The following is a 26,926-nucleotide window of genomic DNA, read 5'->3' as shown; positions in this document are numbered from 1 at the left end:
AGGGATGGTTCCTGCAGGAGTTTCCCATCGGGAACTCATTTTACCCAATCTGCAAGCAGGCGTGCAGGTGCTCGGGCTGTGGAGGGCACCAGGATTAGTAAGGTCGGCCCTGCTCCGCTGGGATCTAAAGGGTCCTGAGGTCAAGTGGAGAGGGGGCTGTTGCAGGCAGCAGGTGCAATGCTCACCCTCCCCCCTGCACATGTCCTCCATTTTGCCCGTTTTGGTTTTCTTTGGTGGAGTTTCCAGCTCAGTAACTGTCCCAACCTGGTTTTTCCTTTCTCCTGTGCAGGGGGTGCAAAGATCTCCCCCCTCTTCAACTCTGCTGCTGTGCCAAGCACTCGGGGAAGTATGGTGTCGGCACCAAGAGCTGAAGCTGGCACAGAGTGAGGAATTTGTCTCTTCAGTCTCCTCCCCACTGCTCCTGGGTTTCACTTCTGCTCCCCTAAAATAATTGATGGGGGAGGGGAAATGAAGAAAATCAGCTGAAACTCTTTGCCAGGAACCGTGAAATAAGGTAACTCTGGGTCTGAGTTCCATTCTGTTCCATCCAGGCTGGGAGTGAGGCTGATCTTCCTGGCAAGGAGACCTCTTGGGATGGTGCTGAATTAGTATGATGTGGTTGTTATGAATGAATGTGGTATGGCTTGACATGTCTGAATTTGCTTGAGGATTCTGGGAGCAGGATTCTTCTCTTAGCGTCAGGCAATTGATGTGGAAATTCACTGGCTGGCTCTATTCTGTGTGTATGTTTCAATACCGACCTTTGGAATATGTCAGTCAATATGCCAGCCCACTAGGTAAAGAAAATGTAAAAAACATGTTTCAGAGGGGTAGCCGTGTTAGTCTGTTTCTGCAAAAACAATCAGGAGTCCTGTGGCACCTTAAAGACTAACACATTTATGTGGGCATAAGCTTTCGTGGGCTGGAACCCACTTTGTCAGAGGCATGAAGACAAGCCATCAGTAAGCTTGGCACAAGCTGACCTGGGGCAAAATGACCCCCTTTGGAAGACATCATGCCGAGAGCTTGAGTGAATAACTGATGAAAGGGTAAACATGGAGTGATCTTTGGTTGGTACCTCTGTGCACTCCCTTCCAAAATATTAATGAGAGAAAATTAGTAATAAAACGCCCACGGGGCATGTTTCTGGAACATGTGACTTCTTGGAGGAAAAAAGGTATAAATATTAAGCAAAGTAAATTAGGGTGGGAAGGAAGGAAGGAAGGAAACATTCCTTAATTAACTTCTGAAGACACCTGTAAGGCCATAAGACAATCTCTGAGTAGCCAAGACTCTGCCTTGGGGGATATTTGACAGGTCAAGTGACAGAGAAGAGAAGAGAAGAGAAGAGAAGAGCCTTCAGCTAGAAGTGATATGTACGCCCACTTTGTTTGCCAATCAGGATACAGTGTAAGGCCAGCATAGTTACTGAGGGTTTGTGCTTGGGGAACAGTGGATGTCAGCTACGCAGTATCTACCAGTGCACCGGAACCACTTGGGGCCAAGGGGCCATGCTCCCCCCCTTTTTAACATGGGCATTGTCTGAGCGGCAAGGGGCCAGGTGAACCCCCCAAACTGAAAGCCTTGGGCAGACGTGGAATGGCACCAACAAGGGCTGCACTTCCTGGTCAGGGAGCTGAGAAGGTGATCAGCTCCCTGGATGTGAAGTGCAGCCCCTGCCAGCAGAGCCAGCTTCTTCCTGGTGGGGGAGTTGAACTGGCCTTAGCCCCCGACCGGCAGTGAACCCTGATCCCTCTCAGTGGCCCCACCCCTGCTCCTCCTCCTCTCCTTAAGCTCCCACCCCCTGGCCTGCCCCAAGTGATGTGCCCTGGGGGGCAAAGGAGTGGAGCACCTCCAGGGGAAACGAGAAGTCAGCACCTATGTGGCACAGTATTGCCAACCCCCGGCATTTACAAAGTACAAGTCAGGCTCCTCAAAATCATGAAGTTGGTGTTGGTCCTGCTTTGAGCAGGGGATTGGACTGGATGACCCTCCTGAGGTCTCTTCCTAATCTTCTGTGATTCTATGAAATGTAATCATAATAAACATTAGATTGTTTCTATTTGGGTTTTGGTTGCTCAGACCTGTAGGCGGCACTTGGGTCACTTTTTCTAGATTTTCTCTGCAACCGAGAGGGCGAGAATCTTCCGTGATGCTTCCGTTCCACATCCTCCTCACCCAGACTCCCAAGAATGTGGGCGGGGGGGAGGCTCTGGGCACCCAGCCACTCCACTCCAGAGCAATTCCATCGGCAAGGAATGGGGAGCAGCAGGTGATAACGGAGCAGAAAGGGCATGAAAGGAAAAGGGGGAGAAGGAAACAAACAAACAAGGACACAAAAGTTTAAACTCAGGGTCTGTCTACACAGTATGTGTCTGCGGCCTCACTGCTCTTGGCAGTGTGTTCGCTCCAGCAGTGTCAGCCTGTGTACTCGTACCCGAGCTGGGAATCACACCTCCCAGGTGCTGTGTAGACGAGCCCTCAATTGAACTAGGACATTCTTAATTCACAATGAGGCGTGTGTCCACAGCTACAAGCAGACTTGCACCGAAACAATGGGCGGGAACTAAACCCCACTGAGTGATTTCAGTGACAATCTGTGTGCGGAGGAGCCTTGGCTGGGCAGCGTCTTGCTGAACATCTAACCATCCGCCTGGGACCAGCCGGGCAACAGGGGCTCCCTGGGTCAAGGTGAGAGGCAGCGGAAGCGTGCTAGTGATAAGGCGTAAAAACGTCAGCACAGCAATTCATTAATCAGGAGCAACCCGTGAGCTGAAGGGAGATTTTAGGGTAAATATTCAAAGCTGTCTGAAAGTGCAGTCTGAAGGTTAAAGCCCAGCCGATTCAAAATGCCATCAAAGAGCTGGAAGGAAGACTGTAGTTTCAAACTTTGTAAATCTCCATAGACAGAAGGGAAAGTAACAATCCTACCCATCCTTCCCCACCCCCCACCACCCGCCCAGATCTGGACTAACTCTTTTCGGGGCCAGGGGCTATTAGATTTTGTGGTAACTCCTAGGTTCCAGGGTGTGGCCAAAAATGCAGGGTTCAGAGTGTGGGAGGGGGCTGCAGGAGACATACCCTTATTCTTCCTGAGGCCTGGTCTATACTACAACTTAGGTTGGCCTAGGTACTGTGCTCAGCGCTGTGAAAACTGTCACACCCAGCACTGTAGTGGGGAAGCCACCTAAGCTAGCCAATGGGAGATGCCAGTGAGAGGGGCAAGTGCTAAGGCCTCCCTGCACAGAGGTAGACACCTGCTTAGTTGCACACCCCATGGCTGGAGGAGGATGGGGGGGTCCTGTCACATCACCTTCCTTATTTTAGTGCACCACCGCGATGACTAGAGTTATGGATGAGACCAGCTTTCTGTTTAAAACTTGACTATTGTAAGTGCACTGAGATTGACAAAGTCCCTCGGTTTGCCTGGACATTTGGTGTGCCCTGGGGAGGAGTAGGGTCAGGCTGGGGGCCAAATTGGAGGCCAGTTGTCGAAGGGTTCCCAAGATACGTCTCCCTGGTAAAATAGCTTCTCCATGGCTTCTACCACTATTTGTGTTCACTATTTGTGAACACTATTTGTGTTCACTGATAGAGAAAAGCCCAGAGTGGAGTGTTTTGCTTCAAGGTCTCACTCACTGGAGGGTTACCCTTAGAGAGTGTCTGGGACCAGGGTTGCCAAGTGCTGAAAATAATTTTTATGGACAGTATAGAAAAAAAATTATAGACAACCAAACTCTTTTACGGACACATACTTACGTAATATAAAGATGGCTCAAAAGGACACAAGGGAACAATATTCAGTGTTTTTAATCCTACATCAAAACAGAAATGTTAATCTGCTAGTTTCACCGATTTACTAGCCACATCAGCGTCCTCCAAGTTCTCCGGTTTGTGATCATACACACACACGCCCGTTCAGGAGCAGCTCACAGGCACAGGGTATTTCCTGCAAAATTTGCTTTGTCTTTTCAATTCTTTCTGCAGTCTCTGGATCCAGCTCTTCCGGCTGGGCCAGCAGGAGTCGCTCTTGTTCCTCCAGGACATGGTGTAGTTGCTGAAAGTAAGACACAAGTTTCTGCCTTTCAGCTTCTGTCTCTGCCTGTAACATACGACCAGGGAGAGAGCAGGGCAGGGCAGGGACATGGACAGACTCCAGGGATAACTGATAGACGCTTGCATCCATAGGACACATCATATCATTGGAAGCTTTCCTGAGAATGTGCCTTCAGTTCAGTGGGAAATTCCCCCGTCACTTGCTGTTCCTGCAGCCCTTCCAATCCTGGAGATGCAAAGCAGCTGAAGCCTGAGCCCCGCCATGTGGGGCTGACAGCCGGAGCCACGTTGTGGGGTTGAAGATGAAGCCCTGTGTGCGGAGATGAAGTCACAGAGGTCAAATAAAATCGCAGAATCCATGACCTCCATGTTCCACTCGTACCAGTGGTTATCATACTATTTTTTGTGATCTCATGACCCCCCCTACAAAAGCCTTGCAATCCCCTTTTGGCTCAGGACCCTCCAGTCTGCAAAACACTGGCTGAGTGGTTAGTGCACTCTCCTCAGCAGTGGGGAACTCCGGTTCAAATAATGCCCCCCACACCCGGCAGGCAGTGGGAGCATAGATGCTGACTTTTATTTCTCCCTGGGGGTGCTCTACCCCCACTCTGCCCTGAGGCCACGCCCCCCCCATGCCCCTCCCCTGAGGCCCTGCGCTAGCTCCGACTCTTTTGACCCACTCCGCCTCATCCCCTAAGGCCTTGCCCTCTGGCTGCCTCTTCCCGCCCCTGCTCCAACCCCTCCGCCAAAGCCAATCTGCAGCTCGCTGCTCTGCGCCCTCCCGGAGGCACCTCCCCCAGCCACCAAACAGCTCATTGGCAGCCCCACAGAACAGCTGTGACTGGTGGTGCTGAGCTCCCCCTAAATTTGTATTTGTTCTGTGGGGGTTTGCGCTCTGGAGCACCCCTGGGGTAAGCACCTCTGTTGCTTCCAATCATGGGACCGAGCAGTGACCAACTATAAACAGCGACTTACAATGAGACTTAGCCCACGTCCTGCTGTTAATGGACAAGTCAGTGAGGCCTAAATTTACAGCAATGGCCTGATTTTGGGTGTCTCGGTTTATCTCCTCGGAATACAGGACTTCAGGGCGCGTGTTCCACCCGCATTCGCAGCTGCAGCCGGAATCAGTGGGTGCTGCCGGTGCCCAGCCCCTTGGAGAACCAGCCCTTCAGCACTTAGCTCAGGACCCAGATTTGGACCCTAAATCAAAAGACATTCTTGACATTTGGACCCAGCCCATCATTGTGCTCTGGCTCCTGTGCCGGCGAGCGTGGCTTTAATGCATGGGCATCAGAGGCACCTCACAGTGCGATTCACAAAAGCCAGCACACTCGGCGGGGAGCCACCTAAGCTAGACAAGGGGAGACGCTGACAAGGGGGGGGGTCCTATGCCCTGACCCCTCTCACCGACAGGTGCCTAATCGGGGCTGCAGGGGGGCATCGGTCTCTGCTCAGCCACCCACAGACGGGAACCCAGCGCCTGACGTCCGGTGGCTCAGGCACCTGAGGTGTTTCTTGCTGGAATGAGTCAGGCACCTGCCTCGCTCCACACACAATGTGAGTGTGGGGGTGGGGAGAAGGTGGAGATGGGTTTTGTGATGTCATCTTCCTTATAACTTTTACCCCCACGGTGAGAGCCCTCAGCTGGCACGTGGGAGACCCAGGTTTGACTCCACTGTCTAGAGTAGCTCATGAATGTGAGTACCAACCTCAGGGCAAACAGTTACAAACCAGGGTACAAACCCCACACTAGGTATCAAATGTGAACCCCTCAAGCACCATAACAGCCTGAACATGGAGTCACAGACAGTCCCCTTGGGTTCTCCGGTCCATCTTGCTGCTTTTCTGCCTCCTCCCCTGCTGCATCTCCCCGCTCCCCCTGCCGGAGCTGCCACATTCCCAGCAGCAGAGTCGGGGCAGCTCCTGGACACAGGTATCTATCGTTAAAGCCACCAGCTGCTCTATCCTGGCGTCAGAGAATTGTGGAAGACAAGGAACAGGAGACAGCCTCTCCCCAGCCCAGGGAGAACCATTAATAGAAACCTTCCCACCCCAGGGCAAAGGGAGCAGGAGGTGGCCGCCCTGGAGGGAGAGACTCTTATCCAGGAACAGGGAGAAGCATCCAGAAAAGAGCCCCCCTCAGCCCAAGCAAAGAGATTTGGCAGCCCTGAGTGGGAGACCTCTCCATTCCTGTCTCCAGAACCCACCTCGTCAGAGTTAAGGGGGTTTGGATGCTGGGCACTGAGAGGGTTTCTGTTTACTGGTGTGTGAGTCTGTATCCCAGACCTGGTGATGTGCTACCGGACTGCAGTAAGGGGAACCCAAGCATCTGAGCCCCAGGATCCCCAGATAATTCAAGCTTCTGGGACCAGAACAGAGCCCATCCACTGCTCCAGTCTTGGGGTCCCTAGGAACATTCTTTGGGGACTCTCCCCCTATCTGAGGTGTGAAACCCGCTGCCTAAGCCCCTGGTGCAGAGCTGACCCTCCAGACTCCCGCGTGCTTAAACGCACCATCTCCCAGAACTCCACGCCAAGGTGAGAGCCCGCTGGTCTCAGCAGAATTCCCTCCGGAGGCGCGCAGTGGTTGTGAAGCATTTGGCTCCGTCTGCACTAGACAGCAAAGCACTGCCTGTGTGCTCACCCGCGAGCGCTGGGGAGAGAGATCTCCCAACACTCCTGGTAAACCAGGTCGACGCTCAGAGCCTGTCTACACTGGGGCTTTACAGCGCTCAAACTTGCTGCGCTCGGGGGAGGGAGGGTGATTTTTCACACCCCATGAGCCAGCAAGTTACTGCACTGTGAATTGCCAGTGTAGACAGGCCCCTTCACACACAGAGAGACTCTTTGCTCATGTCCAACACACTATTGCTCTTTCTCTTAACCAGATAAAGCACAAGAGCATTCAAATCACATCGCACAAATGACCAACCTACCTGCAGTGGCCGTCACTAGCTCACCCTTCCCTTGGGAGTCCTGGGGGCCATCTGGGCTCAGGAAAAGCAGGCAGGGCCCCCGGCCTCATAAGGCTGCTGCGTGCTGGGGGACTGTGCTCTCTCCTTCCGAGTTGGAGACAAAGAGCGGGATCCATGAAGGGACTCAGGTATTGCAATGCTGAATGTCACCGCGTCTAAATTGCAGCTCCCTAGAACATCACTGGAACGCCACTGAGCCACAAAGCCTTAGTTATGGGGAGATGTAAGTGCCTTAGAAAGGGATCCACAAAAGCCAGCGTGCTAGGCAGGGAGCTGCCTAAGCCAGTCAATGGGAGATGCTGAGCAGAGGGGAATTGTATAGGGCAGGGGTGGCCAACCTGAGCCTGAGAAGGAGCCAGAATTTACCAATGTACATTGCCAAAGAGCCTGAGTAATACGTCAGCAGCCCCCCATCAGCTCCCTGCCTCCAGCCCCAGTGCCTCCCGCCTGCCGCCAGCCCCACCAATCAGTGCCTCCCCCTCCTCCCGCCTGCCACAATCAGCTGTTTCACATGCACTGGAGACTGGGGGAGGGGGAGGAGCGAGGGCATGACAGGCTGGGGGGCGGGGCAGGGAAGGGGCCTTGGGGAAAGGGGTGGAGTGGGAGCAGGGCCTGGGGCAGAGCATGGGGTTGAGCAGTGAGCCCCCCACCCCCCGTCCCGGGCACACTGGAAAGTTAGCATGTGTAGTTCCAGCCCTGGAGTCAGGGCCTATGCAAGGAGGTGAGGAGTGGGAGCTGCTGGTGTCTGAACAAGCCTTCAGAGTAGTGAGTGCTGTGCTTAAAGTGACAGTGCACTGTCTCTCTCTCACACACACGCACACACTGTCTCTCACTCCCCAGATACACACGCTCTCCCCCAACACACACTTGTATTATTGTTGTTGTTACTTCCTGTTGAAATGAGCAAGGCACCTATGTTCTCTGTAATTTTATTCTTTCAAAGTTGGTTAAGGATTGCAGGGCTGTTATTGTAGGGGTTCTTTTTTTGACTGGTCTGCGCATTTCATAATTTTATTTCTCTCTTATGCTTCAATTTAATTCTTTGAGGAGTGAGTTCTAAAGTGCCTAACCTGTCCTGGCTGGAGTAATTCTCATTATTACTGTTATTAGCATATTGTGCTTTCAGAGTAGCAGCCGTGTTAGTCTGTATTCGCAAAAAGAAAAGGAGGACTTGTGGCACCTTAGAGACTAACCAATTTATTTGAGCATAAGCTTTTGTGAGCTACAGCTCACTTCATCGGATGCATAAAAGTGGAAAATGTAGTGATGATGTTTTTATACACACAGACCATGAAAAAATGGGTGTTTATCACTTCAAAAGGTTTTCTCCCCCCACCCCACTCTCCTGCTGGTAAGAGCTTATCTAAAGTGATCACTCTCCTTACAATGTGTATGATAATCAAGGTGGGCCATTTCCAGCACAAATCCAGGGTTTAACAAGAACATCTGAGGAACGGGAGGGGGGTTGGAAACAAGGGGAAATAGGTTACCTTGCATAATGACTTAGCCATTCCCAGTCTCTATTCAAGCCTAAGTTAATTGTATCTAATTTGTAAATGAATTCCAATTCAGCAGTTTCTCTCTGGACTCTGGTTCTGAAGTTTTTCTGTTGTAATATTGCAACTTTCATGTCTGTAATCGTGTGACCAGAGAGATTGAAGTGTTCTCCGACTGGTTTATGAATGTTATAATTCTTGACATCTGATTTGTGTCCATTTATTCTTTTACGTAGAGACTGTCCAGTTTGACCAATGTACATGGCAGAGGGGCATTGCTGGCACATGATGGCATATATCACATTGGTGGATGTGCAGGTGAACGAGCCTCTGATAGTGTGGCTGATGTGATTAGGCCCTGTGATGGTGTCCCCTGAATAGATATGTGGGCACAGTTGACAACGGGCTTTGTTGCAAGGATAGGTTCCTGGGTTAGTGGTTCTGTTGTGTGGTATGTGGTTGCTGGTGAGTATTTGCTTCAGGTTGGGGGGCTGTCTGTAGGCAAGGACTGGCCTGTCTCCCAAGATCTGTGAGAGTGATGGGTCGTCCTTCAGGATAGGTTGTAGATCCTTGATAATGCGTTGGAGAGGTTTTAGTTGGGGGCTGAAGGTGACAGCTAGTGGCGTTCTGTTATTTTCTTTGTTGGGCCTGTCCTGTAGTAGGGACTTCTGGGTACTCTTCTGGCTCTGTCAATCTGTTTCTTCACTTCCGCAGGTGGGTATCGTAGTTGTAAGAATGCTTGATAGAGATCTTGTAGGTGTTTGTCTCTGTCTGAGGGGTTGGAGCAAATGCGGTTGTATCGTCGAGCTTGGCTGTAGACAATGGACCGTGTGGTGTGGTCAGGGTGAAAGCTGGAGGCATGCAGGTAGGAATAGCGGTCAGTAGGTTTCCGGTATAGGGTGTTGTTTATGTGACCATCGCTTATTAGCACTGTAGTGTCCAGGAAGTGGATCTCTTGTGTGGAGTGGTCCAGGCTGAGGTTGATGGTGGGATGGAAATTGTTGAAATCATGGTGGAATTCCTCAAGGGCTTCTTTTCCATGGGTCCAGATGATGCAGATGTCATCAATATAGCGCAAGTAGAGTAGGGGCATTAGGGGACGAGAGCTGAGGAAGCGTTGTTCTAAGTCAGCCATAAAAATGTTGGCATACTGTGGGGCCATGCAGGTACCCATAGCAGTGCCGCTGACTTGAAGGTATACATTGTCCCCAAATGTGAAATAGTTATGGGTGAGGACAAAGTCACAAAGTTCAGCCACCAGGTTTGCCGTGACATTATCGGGGAACACTATCCACTATCATAAAGTTCCGGTTTCCCCCCCTTTGCGGTCCCGCGGGACTGGGGCTGTGTCTTTCAGAGAAGACTCTCCCCTCCCCCCGGGACAGGGGTTGAACTGAGGCAATTTCCAGTGTTACTTTCACTTTCTCTGGGCAAAGGCTGCGAGCCGAGCGCACGTTTATCAATCGGTACAAACCCCGTTTCTGTTCACAACCTTCCGCGGAGAAGCCCCGAGACAAAACTGCAGCTCTGCCATCGCCAGAATGAGCTGAGCCACATCCGTGACCGACAGGAGCCAGAGGAGCCAGCCAGAGGAGCGAAGTCTGACCACACCTGACTGCTCAGAAGACCCAACCAGGTGGGTTAATTTTGCTCCAGAAGGACTGTTTCTAACGTCTAATGCACGCTCCTTACTGCTTGGACAGATTATTCAAAACACAAGGAGTAAATAATTCTGTAAGAATTTGTTTCTCTCTTTATGGGAGGGAGGAGGGATAGCTCAATTCGAGCACTGGCCTACTAAACCCAGGGTTGTGAGTTCAATCCTTGAGGGGGCCTTTAGGGATCTGAGGCAAAAATTGGGGATCGGTCCTGCTTTGAGCAGGGGGTTAGACTAGATGCCCTCCTGATGTCCCTTCCAACGCTGATAGTCTATGATCATTTGTTTCTCTCTTTATGGAAACTTTACAATACCTCTACACTCAAAGTGATTTACCGTCAAATACATTGTGGGTTGTTTTCGTAGCAATGTAACATGAGATTTTCACAGCTTGATGAATTAGTACCTAAAAGGTTGTTACAAGGAGGAGGAAGGTAAATTGTTCTCATTAACCTCTGAGGATAGGACAAGAAGCAATGGGCTTAAATTGCAGCAAGGGGGGTTAAGGTTGAACATCAGAAAAAACTTCCTAACTGTCAGGGTGGTTAAGCACTGGAATCAATTGCCTAGGGAGGTTGTGGAATCTCCTTCCCTGGAGATTTTTAAGAGCAGGTTAGATAAATACCTGCCAGGGATGGTCTAGATCACAGGTTCTCAACCTTTTTCTTTCTGAGCCACCCCCATGACATGCTATAAAAACTCCATGGCTCACTTGTGCCACAATAACTGGTTTTCTGCGTATAAAAGCTAGAGTCAGTGTTAGCAGGTAGCAAGTAGGGCAAATGCCTGGGACCCCATGCCACAGGGACCCTCATGAAGCCACATTGTCCCATGCAGTGGGGCTTCAGCTTTCTGCCCTGAATCTTTGCATACCTCACAGGTTAAGTCATATTGGGCTAGATCCTCAACTGGTGTGAATCAATGTAGCTGCTGCACTGAAGTCAATGGAAATATGCTGATTTACTCCTGCGGAGGTTTTGACCCATTGTGTCCTTAAGATTCAAAAATGTGTGTTTCTGGTGAACTTACTTATTATTCAGCTATCTGGTTCATTTATTTTTTATATTTGACAGTGTCATAGTACAGAATTGTCATTGAAGTAAGCAGGGGGTTACATGCACAATTCCCATTAACAGTAGTATTTTTCTTGGGATTTTGCAATGCCATTGCCTTCTAATGATTCGTAACTTTCATGCTTATGCATGCACAAACCAGAAGGAATAGGACTGAAGGAGGGCAAAGGGAAATTACCAGACTAAAAATACTGGTCTTACCACAAAATTGTGCGTAGCCCAAGCAACGCCTACCCCGGTATTTAACAACACTTCGTGCAAAACTGAAGGAAAGCATCATCTTATCTACTCTATCAACAGTTCCTTGCTTTGCAGTAAGGTTAAAGTCCTCCTAGATAAACTGATGCCAAAATAAAAGCCATATCTTAAAGAAACAGTTCACCTTTTTTATTTAGGGACTTATTCAAAGTCTATTGAAATCAACAGGTGTCTTTCTGTTGACTTCAATGGGCTTTGGAACAAATTCTGAATGCTCTTTTGTAAGAAGAAAAATCAAAGAAAAAGACACTTATGGGCAAAATTCTTCACCTTCTTCAATTCTGGTTCTCTGCTTCCCTTCATACATAGATTTCCCAGTGTCATCTGTGGTAATTCAGTGCACACAGGGAGAGCAGGATTCCAGATAAAAGAACCATCATTCCTATGGGAAAGGAGATTTTTATAGACTAATTGTCCTTTTCTTTTTGACTCAGTTGCCCACATATGTCATTTCAAGTACACAATTACTTGGGCCATTGTCTACCTGCACAAATAATGTCAAATTTCTCGTTAGCACTTCTGCAAATGATCCAACATTGCTAGAAAGGCTGATCTTCCATTGTTAAATGATTTTACAACATTTGTAGATGTGCTGCTCTACTTAAGTTCTGGCATATTTGATATAACATAATGACATTATAACATGTGAGGGTCAGGACAGCGTGAGAATGAACTCTGAGGTACGTTTGAGATCACAGTGAGGGGTGAACTCAAAAGTTTATAAGGTTAAGTGTAGTTTGGAACCAAAAATGTGGATGCTTGTAGAAACCAATTCAATGTATTGGTTCTGCAAAAATGGGCTGTAAGTGCTGCGCTGCCTCTGTATCAGTGTTTTGACACTTTCAGGAATTAGAAAAAGGTAGAATGTCACACTGGATCCCTTAAAACTCTAGGCTCCAAGTCCCTCCGCTGATAGAAATCAGTGTAACTGTTAGAGTTGGTTGAAACATTTTCAACTGAACATCTTTTCACTGAAAAATTTCCTTTTGCGAAAGCCAAAACATTTATCAGGAACATAAATTATGATGAAGTTTTCAGTGGTAACATTTCTGAGGTTCAAGGTGGACTCTCCAATCGCTTACAGAGAGAGAAAAAAAACAACCCATTTTAACATAATTCAGTTTCACAAAACAGTTCTTTTTTCATTCCAGTGTGGACCAAAACCAAATTCTGAAACCTTCAAAGTTGTTGCAAAATTGAATTGTTTTTCTCCATCCATCTCTAGTAGCTACATTAACTTTCATGGTGCTATGCTGAGTGAAGCCAACTGGTGACCTGGACCCACCTGTTATGCAGGAAGGCAATGTCTATTTTAGAAGGATTCAGGGATTTAATGATATTCAGTGGAATTCACTTGAGTGTACAGGTGGAATTTTAAGGCTCAAAGATTGTATATTAAAGTTTAGAACCATACTGTAAGCAATCTTTAATACAAAGAACGAGGCGAGAGAGGCCCCTGGGGTTCGTCTACACAGTCCATGGCGCTGAGCCTCCCAGCCTGGGACGACAAACTGGAGCTTGCATTAGTGCTCTAAAACAGCTGTGTAGACAGCACTTTGAAGTTGGGGGGAGGTGAAGCAGAGGGGTCCCACATCTCAGGGGAGTGCCCTAAGTCCTGGGATAAAAGTTATGCGGGAGCTCCTCCTCTCTCCCTCTCTTCTTAGCTCCCCCCTGCCCCCCGGTGTTTTGTCTGAACTTACCTGCAAGGCCTGATCCTTTAGGCATGCTCAGAGGACGCTACCAGACTGGACCCCACCCACTGGTGGTGGGTAGGGGAGGCTGAGTTTCCCCAAATGGCCAGGCATGGTCCCACCCACACTCCACCTCTCAGGGCCCTACTTCAGCAGAGCTGCTGAGCAGATGGAGGACATGGGGCTCCCCACAGCAGCCCAGGCTCCCTCTTAGCACAGCCCGGCTCTGGCTTTCAGCCTGGCCAGGGGACGGGACCTCAGGGGGAAGAGGAGGAACAGTGGGCAGGGCATGATCAGCTCCTCCACTCTGAATCGCAGCCCCTGCCTCTGTTGCTTCCTGCCCTCCGAAGGCTACTGTGCCCATATTAAAAAGTGCAGAGACCATGGCCCCCCTGGACCCTCCCGGATCTGGCACCACTGCTCTGAGTGAGTTTAGGCACCTATAGGATTCATTAGGAATTTTCTGCATTGAAGTGCTTTTGAAACTGAGACTTAAGCATCTTAAACAGGGACTTTGGTACCAACTGATTGTGTGTAGCCAGGGTAACATTGTTATCCCGTGGGCAAGTTCACATTGCCCTGTATTTTTTGTGGCCACAGAGCTATGGAAGAGAGGGTAGCAGGGGTGATTTCTGGTCCTGTGTTTAGGGAAGGTTTGGTGACGTGCCTGTGAAAGAGGCAATGTAACATATTGTGAGACAGATTGTTCTCTGCCGTGTGAAAAGCCTCATTTTCATGAGCAAATCTTTGGGCATGGTTAACCCAGGGAAATTATTTTTCATCACTACTTTTGAACAAAATTATTTTTGTTTCATTTTTACAATTCTATTTTTAATGAATCAACTCAAAAGAATGTCTTTCATGAAACAAATGGAATGGAATAAAAACTAACATTTTATTTATTTATTTGTATATTTCCACTATCAACAAAACAATTTAGGATCCAGAGTGGAAGCAGAGAGAACAGAAGCCTAGAGATCGCAACAGCCATGGCCTCAGGGGCTCCTGTACGGGAAATCCAAGAAGAAACCAACTGTCCCATCTGCCTGGAGTATCTGAGGGACCCAGTCACCGTACAGTGCGGGCACAACTTCTGCCAGGTCTGCATCACTCAGCACTGCGAGACATGGGCAGAGCTGGGCTCTGGCCCCTTTTGCTGCCCCAGTTGCAGAGCCCGAATCCCAAAAGGGACTCTCCGAAAAAACTATCAGCTAGCAACTATAGTGGAAAAAATTAAACAAATGGATTTCAAACCAGGAAAAGAGAATCTGTGTGAGAGACACGGCAAAGCCCTGGATCTGTTCTGTGATGAGGACTGGGAAGCCGTGTGTGTGGTTTGTTGGAGATCCTCAGAGCACAGATTTCACACCATGCTTCTCATGGAGGAGGCTGCCCAGAAATACAAGGTAGGAAACACTGTGGATCTGGGAAATTATTTCTTTTTCACACTCAGTCTCTCAGAGCCACAGAATCTCCTAATTTCCCAGATTTTCTCCCTGATCTCTGGAACCACCTAAATCTCCCCACCCCCCGCAGTCTCCTTCCTCTGGGCAGGTGCAGGGAGCCTTGGCCACTGATGGCAGGCACAAAGCCTGTCATTAGGGAGACATGGGGCCTGGCTACACTTGCAAGTTAGAGCACATTAAAGCAGCCACAGGCACCCTAACCCATCCACACTGGCAAGGCCCGTCGAGCGCCTGGACTCTGCAGGTGGAGCGCTCATGGTAATCCACCTCCATGAGAAGCATAACGCTTGCTGCGCCCCGGCTGAAACGCCCGGGTGTCAGTGTGAAGGAGGTGTTGCATTACTGAGCTGCCATCGGCCTCCGGAAAGGTCCCGTAATCCCTTAATTAAGTCAATTGGCCACTCTTGTCACTGTTTTGAACTCACTGGGCTGTAGGAATGTGGATATCCCCTTTCAAAGCTCTGTGTCTGACAACCGGCTGCTTCTCTGCTCCCAGACAAAGCAGCCAGTAGTGTGGAAAGCTGCTCGCTATGCCTGTGTGAGAGAGAGAGGCGGGCGGGGGGGTGTCTGCTGCTGTCTGAACTGACAAGACAGCCTGCTGACACGATCTCAGCCCCCCAAACCCACTCTCTCTCCCCCCACATACACACAACACACTCCCTGTCACACTCCATCCCAACCCCCGCCCCATTTGAAAAGCACCTTGCAGCCCCTTGCATGCTGGGATATACCTCCCACAATGCACTGCTCTCTGTGGCGTTATAAGAGCTGCTAATGCGTCCACGCCAGTGCGCTTGTAGCTGTCAGTGTGGACACACGGCAGCGCTTTCCCTGCTGCGCTCCCCGAGGGCTGGTTTAACTCCCAGCACTCTACATCTGCCGGTGGAGCCAAGCCCGTAGGCACTAGAGCTCCATGGGAGGCACGTTCCTCACATACAGGCCTGAAGCAGGATGTGTCTGTGCTGCTGCCAGGCCAGGCCTGGAAGGCACGAGCTGCGCTCACCACACACCCGCCGCCCCGGCTGTCAGGGATCAGAGGCAGGGCAAGGCAATGCCTTCTAAACCTGCCAGGCGTAGCCCCGCCCACACTCCGCCCCCTGGCACCCCCCTGCTTCCGCCGCGGCTCCTGGACCCTCAGTCTCCTGGGGCTGCCTGGGCTTCAGGGCCAGGTAGGCTGGAGCTGCGTGCTGCCTGCTCAGCGGGTGGGTGGGAGGTTGGGGTTGCTCAGGGGCTGGGGGCCTGCCTCCATAGGAACAGCTGAGTGTAGAGGCTGCACAGGGAGCAGGAGGGAAGAGGCTCTGAAATTGTTCTATGTGAAGAGGATCTAACTTCAATGTGTCTGGTTTCTCGTCTGTCCTGGGCTCACCGAGCTCTCACAGTGGTTCCCATCCAGGAAGCTGTCCGGTGGGACAAGATACAGAGTTGCCGTTCAGTCTAATGGGTCAGAGCTTTGGGTTTTAATTACAGGTTAACGGGATCACAAGTTGCCTGACACCAGGGCTGCTGACAGACTTGCCAGGCCTCTGGGCAAGGCATGGGGGGCAGCTCTGGGCCTCGGGAAGGGGCGGGGCCTCAGGGAGAAGGGGCGGGGCTGGGGCTAGCCTACCCCAGGCAGCCCTTCAGCACCGCCCAGGCCGCTCCACCTGGGGCTCCAGCGGCGATTTAAAGGTTCTGGGGCCATAGGTGCCAACTTTCCCCGGCGCCGGTGGGTACTCGTGCCCCTCCTGCCCCCGGCCCCGCCCCGACTCCACCCCTGCCCTGCCCCTTCCCCGCCCCCATTCCAGCCTCTTCCTCAAGCACGCCGCATTCCCCCTTCTCCCCACTCCCTCCCAGCGCTTGCCACAGGAAACAGCTGTTTCGCGGCAGCAGCAAGCGCTGGGGGAGAAGGGGGAGAAGTGGGGACGTGGGGCGCCCAGGGGAGGAGGCGGAGGTGAGCTGGAGCAGGGGGCGGGGCGGGGAGCTGCCGGTGGGTGCAGAGCACTCACCAATTTTTCCCCGTGGGTGCTCCAGCCCCGGAGCACCCACAGAGTCGGCGCCGATGGCTGTGGCTCCGGCCACCGCTGTTCCTGTGGTAGCAACGGCAGCTGCCAGGAGCCCCGGCCCCTTTTAAATCCCTGGCCCCGGGACAGCTGCCCCTTTTGCCTCCCCTGTTGGCGGCCCTGCCTGACACAGGTGTAACTGCATCATTCAGCTGCGTGAAGCCTTCATTGCTTGAAAGCGGATTTACACATAAACGATAGTCCAGCCTGGCAAGAAAAGCAACAGAGGAAGATTTTAGATTTGTCTGATATGGGAAAGTTTTCTCTGAGCAGCTAAATCCTTTTCAACCCCAGCTCCCACCAGTGACTATGGGACCTTTCTACAGACCAGAAGCTGTGAAATGATCAGTGAGGTTTGATTCTAGATGGTGCTTGATTCACAAGAGCCGCAGGACAGCCTGTGAGAGTGTTGCTTTCAGACTTCAGAAGGGGGAGTTACAAGCTGTGACTGTTATTACTGATTGTATCACAGTGTTCAATATTGTTATTTGCATCCCAGAAGACCCTACAGACCCCAGATGAGATCTGACCTCGATTGTGGGGGCCCTGCACAAAACCATTTACAGTCTAACTGGACAAGACAAAGTGTGGGAAGGGAAACTCAGGCACAGTGAGGGGAAGTGACGTGTCCAAGGTCACTCAGTAGGTCAGTGGCAGAGCTGTGTATAACCCTCGCTTTTCCAAGTAGAAGTGCAGTGTCCTATCCACTCGTCTACGCTGCCCCCCACCCCCAGCAGCACTGAGTAGGGATGAAGTGCAGCCATTAGGAGGAAAAGACTTCTTGGTAAAGGTCCCAGGTCCAGCAGGGAGACGAGGTTTCCCACTGGGATTCTAAACTCCTGGATTGCTCCATTCGGGGCTAAACTCGGAAGCTGCCAGCCTGGACTAGAGGAGATCATGGGGCTAAACTCCAAGCACCTTGAATCTGCACACAGAAGGGCTCCAGACAGCTCAGGTCCATGTCAAATACCCCTGGGATTACACTGGATTGTAACAAAACTAAGCCCAGGCTGGAGCTGACCGGTGCCAGTCTGACCTGTTCTGTTGTGTACGTGGGCAAGCACCAGCCAAAGTGGTTCCATGAGTCCCACCAGGCAGCCTTTTGAAATCTCCCAGAATCCACTGCTTCCGGGATCTTTATGAGGGAATGGGACAGTGGGGGACTTGCCGAGGGGGCATTGCCACGGAAAGGGTTTAGAGCAGCACTGGGGCAAACCCCAATCGTTCTTTATACAAATCAGCCTGTTTAATTAGGGTGGCCATAGAGGATTTCCCCGAACATAGCACATTCCCATGCCTGCCTGCATGGGCCCACCCCCAACTGTATCACTCTGCCTGCTTGGGCCCACCCCCGCCTCTGTCAGCACACCCCCACCTGCATCCTTCTGCATCAAAGTATCACCCCCCACTCCTGCCCCCACCCTCACAGGTGTCCTCCTGCATCCTCAGTTTCCTCCTGTCTCTTTTTCACCTGACAAAGCCACCTCCAGGGACCTGGTGGCTTCTGGGATTTTTATCATTTTGTTTATTAAACCATCTCAAACCCAGATTTATTGAGTCATCCCCATGTGACTCCAGTGTCCTGTTACGCACTGTACCACTAATCAATTCATAAATAGCAATAAAGCTTGGTTATAATTGAGATCTCTCTCTAATTATTAAAATACCTGAACCTGAATGGGTAACAAGTCAGAATATGACACGCTCCCAGTCTGCATTAATAAGGTTTCATCTCCTTGGTGGTCCTGATGTTGCAAAGCAATTCACCAACAATCATCTTGGGTTTTGGGTGGAAAAACACCCAGCTCCACACCCCTCTCAGCCATCTAAATGAAACCTCTCAAATCCTTTATGGTTCTTCAGGAAAAAATCCAAGCCCATTTGAAGACTCTGAGGGAAGAGAGAGAAAAGATTCTGGGATTTAAAATGACAAGAGAGGGAAAAAGGTGGGAGTATCAGGTAAGGTGCCTGTTGTTATTAATTGGCAGGGACTGGCCGTGGGAGGTCCATTTGGAGGCAGATTCCTGTGTGGCCTTGGGGAATGTGGACTTGTGTGTGTTTCTCCATGATCATGGATTGCTGGGTTAGATTCATGTGTAGACAAGCCCTAAGATTCCATTTCAGTTGATGAGTTAATGTCTAGCCCTTGTGGCTTTCCCAGAAATCCTCCCCAAGTGAACTGAATGTCACCCGAGAGGTGTTGTCCACTGTGTTTGGTCATTCTGTGTATTATTAACGTGTTTGTTCTTTTTTGTTCCCTGGCATCTGTGTCAGTGTAGTGCTGAGTCCTGCTTCCTGCTGCTCTGGGTTTGAGTTCACAGAGACCGTGAATAGCAGAATACGCTGACCATGACACACATGGAAACCTCCCTTTCAGAGGGATGCAGGGGCCAAAGGGGAAGGTGTGAGAGTCCTCAGCCTAGTACACACAGGCATAGGCGCAGACTTCACCTCTAGCCGGGGCGTGCTTGATCCCCCACTCTGCCCCGGCCCTGCTCCCATTCCACTTCTTTCGCCAAGACCCTGCCTGCGCCTGGCCTCTTCTTGCCTCTACTCTGCCCTTGCCCTGTCCCCATTCTATTCCTTCCCACAAGTCCTTGCCCCATCCCCACCTCACCATGTTCCTGCTCTTTCCGCTGTCCCCTGGAGCATCCCCAACACCGTGAAACAGCTGTTTCAGGGCAGGTGGGAAGCGCTGGGAGGGAGCGGGGGAGTTGGTCCATGGGGGGCAGAGGGGGAACTTGGCTGCTGGTGGGTACTGAGCATCTGCTAATTTTCCCCTGTGGGTGCTCCAGTCCCAGAGCACCCACGGTATCGGTGCCTATGCACACGGGGTACAGTCAATTGTCAGAAATTTTCAAAGAAATTGCACACTCAGCTCTCCATGAAAGGACCCCGGGCTCCATCCATGTCCCTGACCAGCCCTTGCCCTGTTTTCGTACAGAAACAAACACAAACCGAGAGGCAGAAGGTTGTGTCTGAATTTCAGAAGCTGCGGCAGTTCCTGGAGGAACAAGAGCGACTCCTGCTGGCCCAGCTGGAGAAGCTGGACAAGGAGATTGTGAGGATCCAGAATGAAAATGTCAGTAAACTCTCAGAGGAGATTTCCCATCTCAGTGAGCTGATCAATGAGATGGAGGGGAAGTGTCAGAAGCCAGAAAGTGAATTCCTGCAGGTGAGACTGAGGGAGAAATATTAGCACTGGAGCATAGTAGCCAGGGCGGGGCCTCCCTTCCCCCTATTTGATAAATCCCTTCCCTGAAATCCCCTGTATGTTTCAGATGGGACTGAGATTCTTTTCTCTCTCTCTCTCCTCTAGGATGTCAGAAGCACCTTGAGCAGGTACGTGGCTTTCTCTTGCTCCGACTCACAAATCTGGGAAAGAGCTTGGTGGTGATATTAGCACCACCTCTCCCCAGGGCTCTACTGAAAACTGTGTGGGGAAGATCAAAAGTCGGATACAAATCTCTCTGATCCACTTCATCCTGAGGTTCTCACCCTGGTACAGAAGACTCTGGAATTGTCCATTCAGTGGGAAAGACTGACCTCACGTGTTTCCGAGAGATGTCACATCCCTGGGGGAGTGGCTGCCTCAGGATTGTGGGGATGGAATATGGGCCTGTCACTACTGGGGCCCTGGTTACCATTCAGCTCAAGGCAGCAGTGGTCAAGAGTCTTTCCCACCTGAGTCTTCCCTGGCCTGAGGACTGTTTGGAGACCTGTGTGGAATGAGCTGGGGAGGGAGGAGTTGGTGTCTCAGTTTAGTTCCTAGTGGACAGATTTCTACAGCACTTTCCATAGGAACCTCCTGTCCCTCAGAGCATGGAGGCCAAGGAGTGAATTGGCCATGGAGCCTCAATTCCCCTTTTGTCCTCAGAGCTGATCTCACCAGACCAGAGCTGAAGAATATTAAGGAGTCCTTAGAAGGGAAGGTTGTATGGCCATGGGCTGTGTTGCACCTGCTCTGAGGCCGGGAGAAGTCGAGGAATTTGAACTCCAGGCATATTAGAGCAGCGACTCACTAGCCAGAACTTATCATGAGTCACACAATGAAATATAATCACATGAAATTGTTTCTCTCCAGGTGTGAGAAGAGGAAGTTCCAGCAGCCAGAGGAGATTTCTCCTGACCTGGAAGAGCAAGTCAGCGATTTCTCCCAGAAAACTATTGTGCTAATGGAGACTCTGAGGAAGTTCAAAGGTACCCAGAAGGGATCTAGGAATGGAAATTGGGAAGAGCCTCTGAGACTGTGGGAAGAGAATGGTGCTGGTCAATTAGTTCACACTTAGATGATGCTTCCATTTAATTGTTGGGTGAGAAGGCCAGACATTTGGGTCCAAGACACTCAGGTTGATTAATTCAAACCTTTGTTTGCACCAGAAACATGCTTTTCGATTACAGTTACAACGTAAGAAATGACTCATCGACTTTAAGGTCAGAAGGGACCACCATGATCCATCCACTCTGACCTCCTGCACATTGCAGGCCACAGAACCTCCCCACCCACTCCTGAAATTTACCCGTAAACTCTGGCTGAATACTGAAGCCCTCATATAATGATTTAAAGACTTCAAGTTACAGAGAATCCACCATTTCTTCTAGTTTAACATCGGTAAATGATACGTGCCAAATATGGCAGAGGAAGGCAAAAATCAACCCCAGAGTCTCTGACAATTTGATTTGGTGGAAAATTCCTTCCCTAGCCCAAATATGGTGGTCAGTTGGACACTGAGCATTTCAGCAAGACCTAAAAGCCAGACACCTGGGACAGATTTCTCCCTAACTCAGATCCCTCCCCAACTCGTGCCCCATCACCAGCCATTGGTATATTTGCTACTAGCCATCGCAAATAGAAAGAAGTGCTGGTCAGTTCCCTTCTCCCGGGGCATAGGTGGGTCATGGGGAATTTCTCCTAGGAAGCTCTAATTACCCCTTACAATGTCTGACGTATTAGACACATCCAAACTGCATATTTACTAGTTCTTTTCCAATCATCTTTCAGTGACATGAATATTAAGTACCTTATATAGGTCACACACTACACATGCATGAACACATCGTTGGCAGGGCTTTTTTTCTTCAAGTTATTTTCATGTTATTGTTCTCTTCTCTGATTGATTATGCACACACCACTTTCCCCCTTGTCTCCACAGAGGGGGTATTGGACTTTGTTAACTTCTCTGTGGCAGGCTGCACAGCCCCCCTCAGCCTGGCTCCAGCCCTTCAGTGCCTCCCCCCATTGCACAGCACCCCACAGCCTAGCTCCAGTCCTTCAGTTCCACTACCCCACTGCACAGCCCCCTCAGCCTAGATCAAGCCCTTCAGTGCTGCCCCCTCACTGCACAGACCCCCTCAGCGAAGATCCAGCCCATCAGTGCTACCCCCACTGCACAGCCGCCCAAAGACTAGCTCCAGCTCCAGCTCCTCAGTGCCACCTCCATATTGTACAGCTCCCCACAGCCAAGCTCCAGCCCGTGACTGCTACCCCTCCCCCGGCTGCACAGACCTCCTCAGCCCAGCTTCCCAGGAGCAGCAGGGATGAGGGACAATGGAAAGCCACTTCTGGGAGCGACCAGAGGTGAGTCCCCCCCCAAAAGAATTTGTTCCACCCTGGCCCCTGCTCACAACAGCCCCCGGCCCATAGCCAGAGCTTGTCCCTTTGTCCTGGTCAGGAGACAGAGGAGGTTCCCATCGACCCTGGGATCACCCCTGCCCAGAGAGGGGTGCCCTGGTCACAGTGAGGTGATGGGAAACCCTGCGCCACTGAGAGACCCCCCTCCTCTGCTTCCCACATCCTGTGACATGATGGGGGATCTCCCATATAATGGACACAGACAGGGGAGAGACATGGGGTAAGCGGTGTAGAGGTGGGACACACACACACACACACACACAGACACAGACACTCATCCTCCCATCAGACATATTATTTAAACAAGAAAAAGAAAAAAGTAGTGACAACAATGCACTGAAATATGTTTTTAGGAGAAATATTTATTTCAATGCCCCCATCCCACAAAAAAAATATTGACTGCGGCAGTGAGGGACATTCAAAAACACTCACCTGAGTTGAATTTATTACTATTATTATTGTTTATTATTTATTAAAGAGCTAGGTTATGGTTTTTTCAGTGTGGAAAATTGTGCGTTATGTTACTGGTTGAATGATGAGTGAATGACATAACCCCCCGCCAATGTCCGTCACTCACTCCGGTAATTTTGTCAAGTGTCCATCGCACAACATGATGCTGCCAACCCCTGGCCAAAGGGACCAAAGTGGGTAAAGTTACTTTTCTGCCAAAGTCTTTGTATGATCTGGGTCTAGGTTATGACAAAAGGCCGTGAGTGAATGAGAGAAACCAACCGGAGTTTGAAGGGTGGGAGGGGATGAGGAGGGGAAAAGTAAATCTCTCTTACAGATTGTGTGTCCTGGGATGATTGTGAGGCTGAAAGGACATTGGTTCCATTGTTGGGAGATGGCTGAATGAGAGAGGAAATAGAAGGTTTCAGTTAGTTTCTATTAAATGCCTGAGTGTGTCTCTGGGCCTCTCGATCTGTTTCTCTGTCATGATGGGTTTCAGAGTAACAGCCGTGTTAGTCTGTATTCGTAAAAAGAAAAAAGAAAAGGAGTACTTGTGGCACCTTAGAGACTAACCAGTTTATTTGAGCATGAGCTTTCGTGAGCTACAGCTCACTTCATCGGATGCATAGCATATTGTGGAAACTGCAGAAGACATTATATACACACAGAGACCATGAAACAAAACTTCCTCCCACCCCACTGTCCTGCTCGTAACAGCTTATCTAAAGTGATCATCAAGGAGAGCCATTTCCAGCACAAATCCAGGTTTTCTCACCCTTCCCCCCCCCCCCCACAGACACACATACAAACTCACTCTCCTGCTGGTAATAGCCCATCCCTCTTTGAAACCTCTCTTTATAATGCGCATGATGCATCATGCGCATTATAAAGAGAGGTTTCAAAGAGAGATGGGCTATTACCAGCAGGAGAGTGAGTTTGTATGTGTGTCTGTGGGGGGGGGGGAAGGGTGAGAAAACCTGGATTTGTGCTGGAAATGGCTCTCCTTGATGATCACTTTAGATAAGCTGTTACGAGCAGGACAGTGGGGTGGGAGGAAGTTTTGTTTCATGGTCTCTGTGTGTATATAATGTCTTCTGCAGTTTCCACAATATGCTATGCATCCGATGAAGTGAGCTGTAGCTCACGAAAGCTCATGCTCAAATAAACTGGTTAGTCTCTAAGGTGCCACAAGTACTCCTTTTCTTTTCTCTGTCATGATGAAAACTCAGTTCTATGCGTTCAGAGTGGGGACGCTGTTAGAAATATGAAAGTCTGAAATCTCGTCTCTTTTCTCCTTTCCCCCGCCAGACACTCTGCCATCTGCACTGGAATCCCTAGGAGCACACAGACAGGGTGAGTTTGCAGCTGGAGATTGTCTTTAAATTAAGAGAAAATTCCAGTGAAAACATCTTCATGAGATTGTAACGAAAGTTACCAACCAAATCACCAGTGACTGTGGCTCACACAGCCCTAAAAATGACCTATTCACAGTGAGGAGATCCAGGGGCACTGGAACATGGGGGGCCAGGGGGCCAAGCTCACCCTCTTTTTAACATGGGCATAGTTTGGGGGCAGGGGGCCATGTTGGTCCCCCAAACTGCAAGCCTTGGGCAGGCGTGGAGCATCGCAGCATTGGCTGTGCTTCATGGAGGGGCAGCTGATCAACTGCGCCCTGTGTAGTGCAGCTTCTTCCTGGTGCTTGTCCCTCTCAGTGGCCCCACCCCTGCTCCTCTTCCCCCCGGACCCTCCACCTGCCCTGGGTGGTGCACGCCGGAGAGTGGACATGGGAAGGTGGAGGGTTAGGGGCTCTCCATAGTGGCCAAGGCTCCCAGCCTAGCCAGGGGCAGGGGCTCGGCAGGAAGATGAAGAATGGGTCAGGGCCAGGGAGAGGGCAGGGCCACAGGTGGTGGGAGCTAGTACCCCCCCTCCCCAACTTCTGCCAAGGTGCCGGAACACCTGGGGAGATCCCAAGATGACATCACACAAATAATCCTGACACCAACCTGAGTGCTGAGTTCATGCCCATGCTAATGAACAGAAACACTCTCCCTGAGCAGCACCCTAATAGAGCTCAATGCCCTGAGGACTGACACATTCCTCTGCTTTACCCCGGTGCAGGGGGTCTCCTCATTGCTATTCTCCAACATTCTGCCTTTCCTCTGGGCAGGGCTGGGCTCTCCCATTGGAGGTGCTCTCTGCTTCCTGCTCTTCCTGTGACGCTGGCAGCTCCTCCCTTCTCTCTGGCCTGGGGATGGGGCTACCTCACCCAATGCCACCTCCTACTCTCTGGTGTTAATCAGCTCTTCCCCAATGCTGCATCTTCCTCTCTGTTCCCAGCCCTGGGAGTGGAGACTGCATTGGAGGAGGGAGATTTCCTCTGGGCTTCAAAACTGTACCTGCTTCCTCTGCTCCCTCCCCACTAAAACCTTTCTTGGTGTGTCTCTCCTGCTGGGAATGGAGCAGAATCAACAGGGGTAGCTGGGAGCTGATACTTATGCAAGCAAATGGGAAATTAATGAAGTGGGTCTCCTTACAGAGACTGAGGAAGTGCAGTGACATCCCTGCTCAGTCTCAGGTGCCCAGGACAGAGGCAGCTCCCTGGGATCCAGGCCTGTCCCAGCCAGAACAGGGCTGCTGGGGAGAGTGAGAAATGGCCCCAGACTCCCCCAGGGCCGAGCTCTGCCCCTAACGCTCTGATTCTCTCTCCCCAGCGAATGTGACTCTGGATCCAGACACGGCTCATCCCCAACTCGTCCTGTCTGAGGGTGGGAAAAGTGTGAGACGGGGAAACAGGCGGCAGCGACTGCCCGACACCCCTGAGAGATTTGACGCTGCGCTCTGTGTGCTGGGCTGTGAGGGATTCACTGCGGGGAGACATTGCTGGGAGGTGGAGGTGGGGGGTGGGGGATACTGGGCTGTGGGGGTGGCCAGAGAGTCTGTGGGGAGGAAGGGACGGATCAGCCGTAGCCCTGAGGGGGGGATCTGGGCTGTGGAGTGGTGGGGGGGTCAGTTCCAGGCTCTCACCTCCCCTGTGACCCCCCTGCCCCTGAGCCGGGCCCCCAGCAGGATCCGGGTTTGTCTGGACTGTGACCGGGGGCAGGTGACATTTATCGATGCTGGTGACGAGGCCCCGATCTTCACTTTCCCGCCGGGCTCCGTCCCTGGGGGGAGAATCCGCCCCTGGCTCCGGGTGGGGTGGGGATCCCGGCTCCGCCTGTGTCCCTGAGACCCACAGCAGAGGGGAACCAGAAATCAGCCTCTCTAGCCTCATGGACCCCAGCCTCTATGATCTTGGAAGACTCCCATCTACCCAGCCCCTGGCCCCTCATCTCTATGACCCCTAGAAGCTCCTTCCCCTCCCTCCCTGCAGCCCCAGGGATGGGAGGGGGAGGGGGAGGAACCCCTGGGGCTGCAGGAGGGGCAGAGGGGCCCTGAGGGGCAGAGGTGGGGGCTGGGCAGGGACCCAGCATGAATCAATCAGTGGTTGGGGGGCTGGGGAGAAGCAGCAGCAGGGAGCGGTTTGTGCAGATCTGTGGGATTGGATCTCACGGGGTCTCCCAGCCAGAGCTCCTGCCCCAGGGGCCCAAGTCACTTCAGGACAACTGGTCGCACTGTCATGGTCCCCCACACACGCGGGGGCGGTGGAGGGGATGGGTAGGGGGTGCAGATTGCTGGAAAAACCATTGTATAACTTTAACAAAATCATCATTCGGTCAGTGTCGTGATTTTTTTAAACTCCTGAGGTTGGCAGCACTTGGGGGGGGGGGGGGGGGAGGGGGCAGGGACAGGGCAGGTTTAACCAGTGGGAATTAGAAGAAGCAAGAAGGAAAATGTGAATGAAAATAAAACAAGAAGAAAGGGAGAGTCCAGGAGAAATGGTGGAAAATATAAATGAGAAGAGTGACAGGAAACTATCCCTGACAGGGGAACCAGCTTGGGGGCAGCAAGAGGGGAAGGGATAAAATTGGGGGTGGAGGGGGGTGGGATGGAGCAGCCAGGGCGGCTGATCTGTAACAGGGAGGGGAGGAGAGTGGGAGAAACACAGGAAAATAAACAGGGATGAGAAGTGAGGGTTAGAAAAATGAACAGAAAAGGAGAATATGAAAGGAAAGGGAAGAGAGAGATTTATGA

General features: G+C 51.1%; 1 protein-coding gene and 1 long non-coding RNA gene across 2 annotated transcripts; one reads left to right on the top strand and one right to left on the bottom strand.

Annotated features, from left to right (window-relative positions):
* Positions 1-3,891: 3,891 nt before the first annotated feature.
* Positions 3,892-7,420, bottom strand: LOC141998602 (uncharacterized). The gene is made up of 3 exons (XR_012641857.1): positions 6,995-7,420; positions 5,032-5,259; positions 3,892-4,366 (listed from the first exon to the last, which is right to left on the bottom strand). It is a non-coding gene; the product is annotated as an uncharacterized LOC141998602 (long non-coding RNA).
* Positions 7,421-9,721: 2,301 nt separating this feature from the next.
* LOC141998473 (tripartite motif-containing protein 10-like) lies at positions 9,722-26,085 on the top strand. Its single transcript, XM_074971323.1, has 8 exons — positions 9,722-10,165; positions 14,149-14,614; positions 18,577-18,672; positions 19,658-19,888; positions 20,033-20,055; positions 20,798-20,913; positions 24,104-24,148; positions 25,507-26,085. The coding sequence occupies exons 2-8, from the start codon at positions 14,198-14,200 to the stop codon at positions 26,019-26,021; spliced, it is 1,443 nt and encodes a 480-aa protein (XP_074827424.1). The 5' UTR covers positions 9,722-10,165; positions 14,149-14,197; the 3' UTR covers positions 26,022-26,085.
* Positions 26,086-26,926: the final 841 nt, after the last annotated feature.

Source organism: Natator depressus, chromosome 14, assembly GCF_965152275.1.
Source record: "Natator depressus isolate rNatDep1 chromosome 14, rNatDep2.hap1, whole genome shotgun sequence".
Lineage (NCBI taxonomy): Eukaryota > Metazoa > Chordata > Testudines > Cheloniidae > Natator > Natator depressus.
The sequence above is the reverse complement of the archived record's forward strand: the minus strand, read 5'-3'. Positions and strand labels throughout refer to the sequence as shown.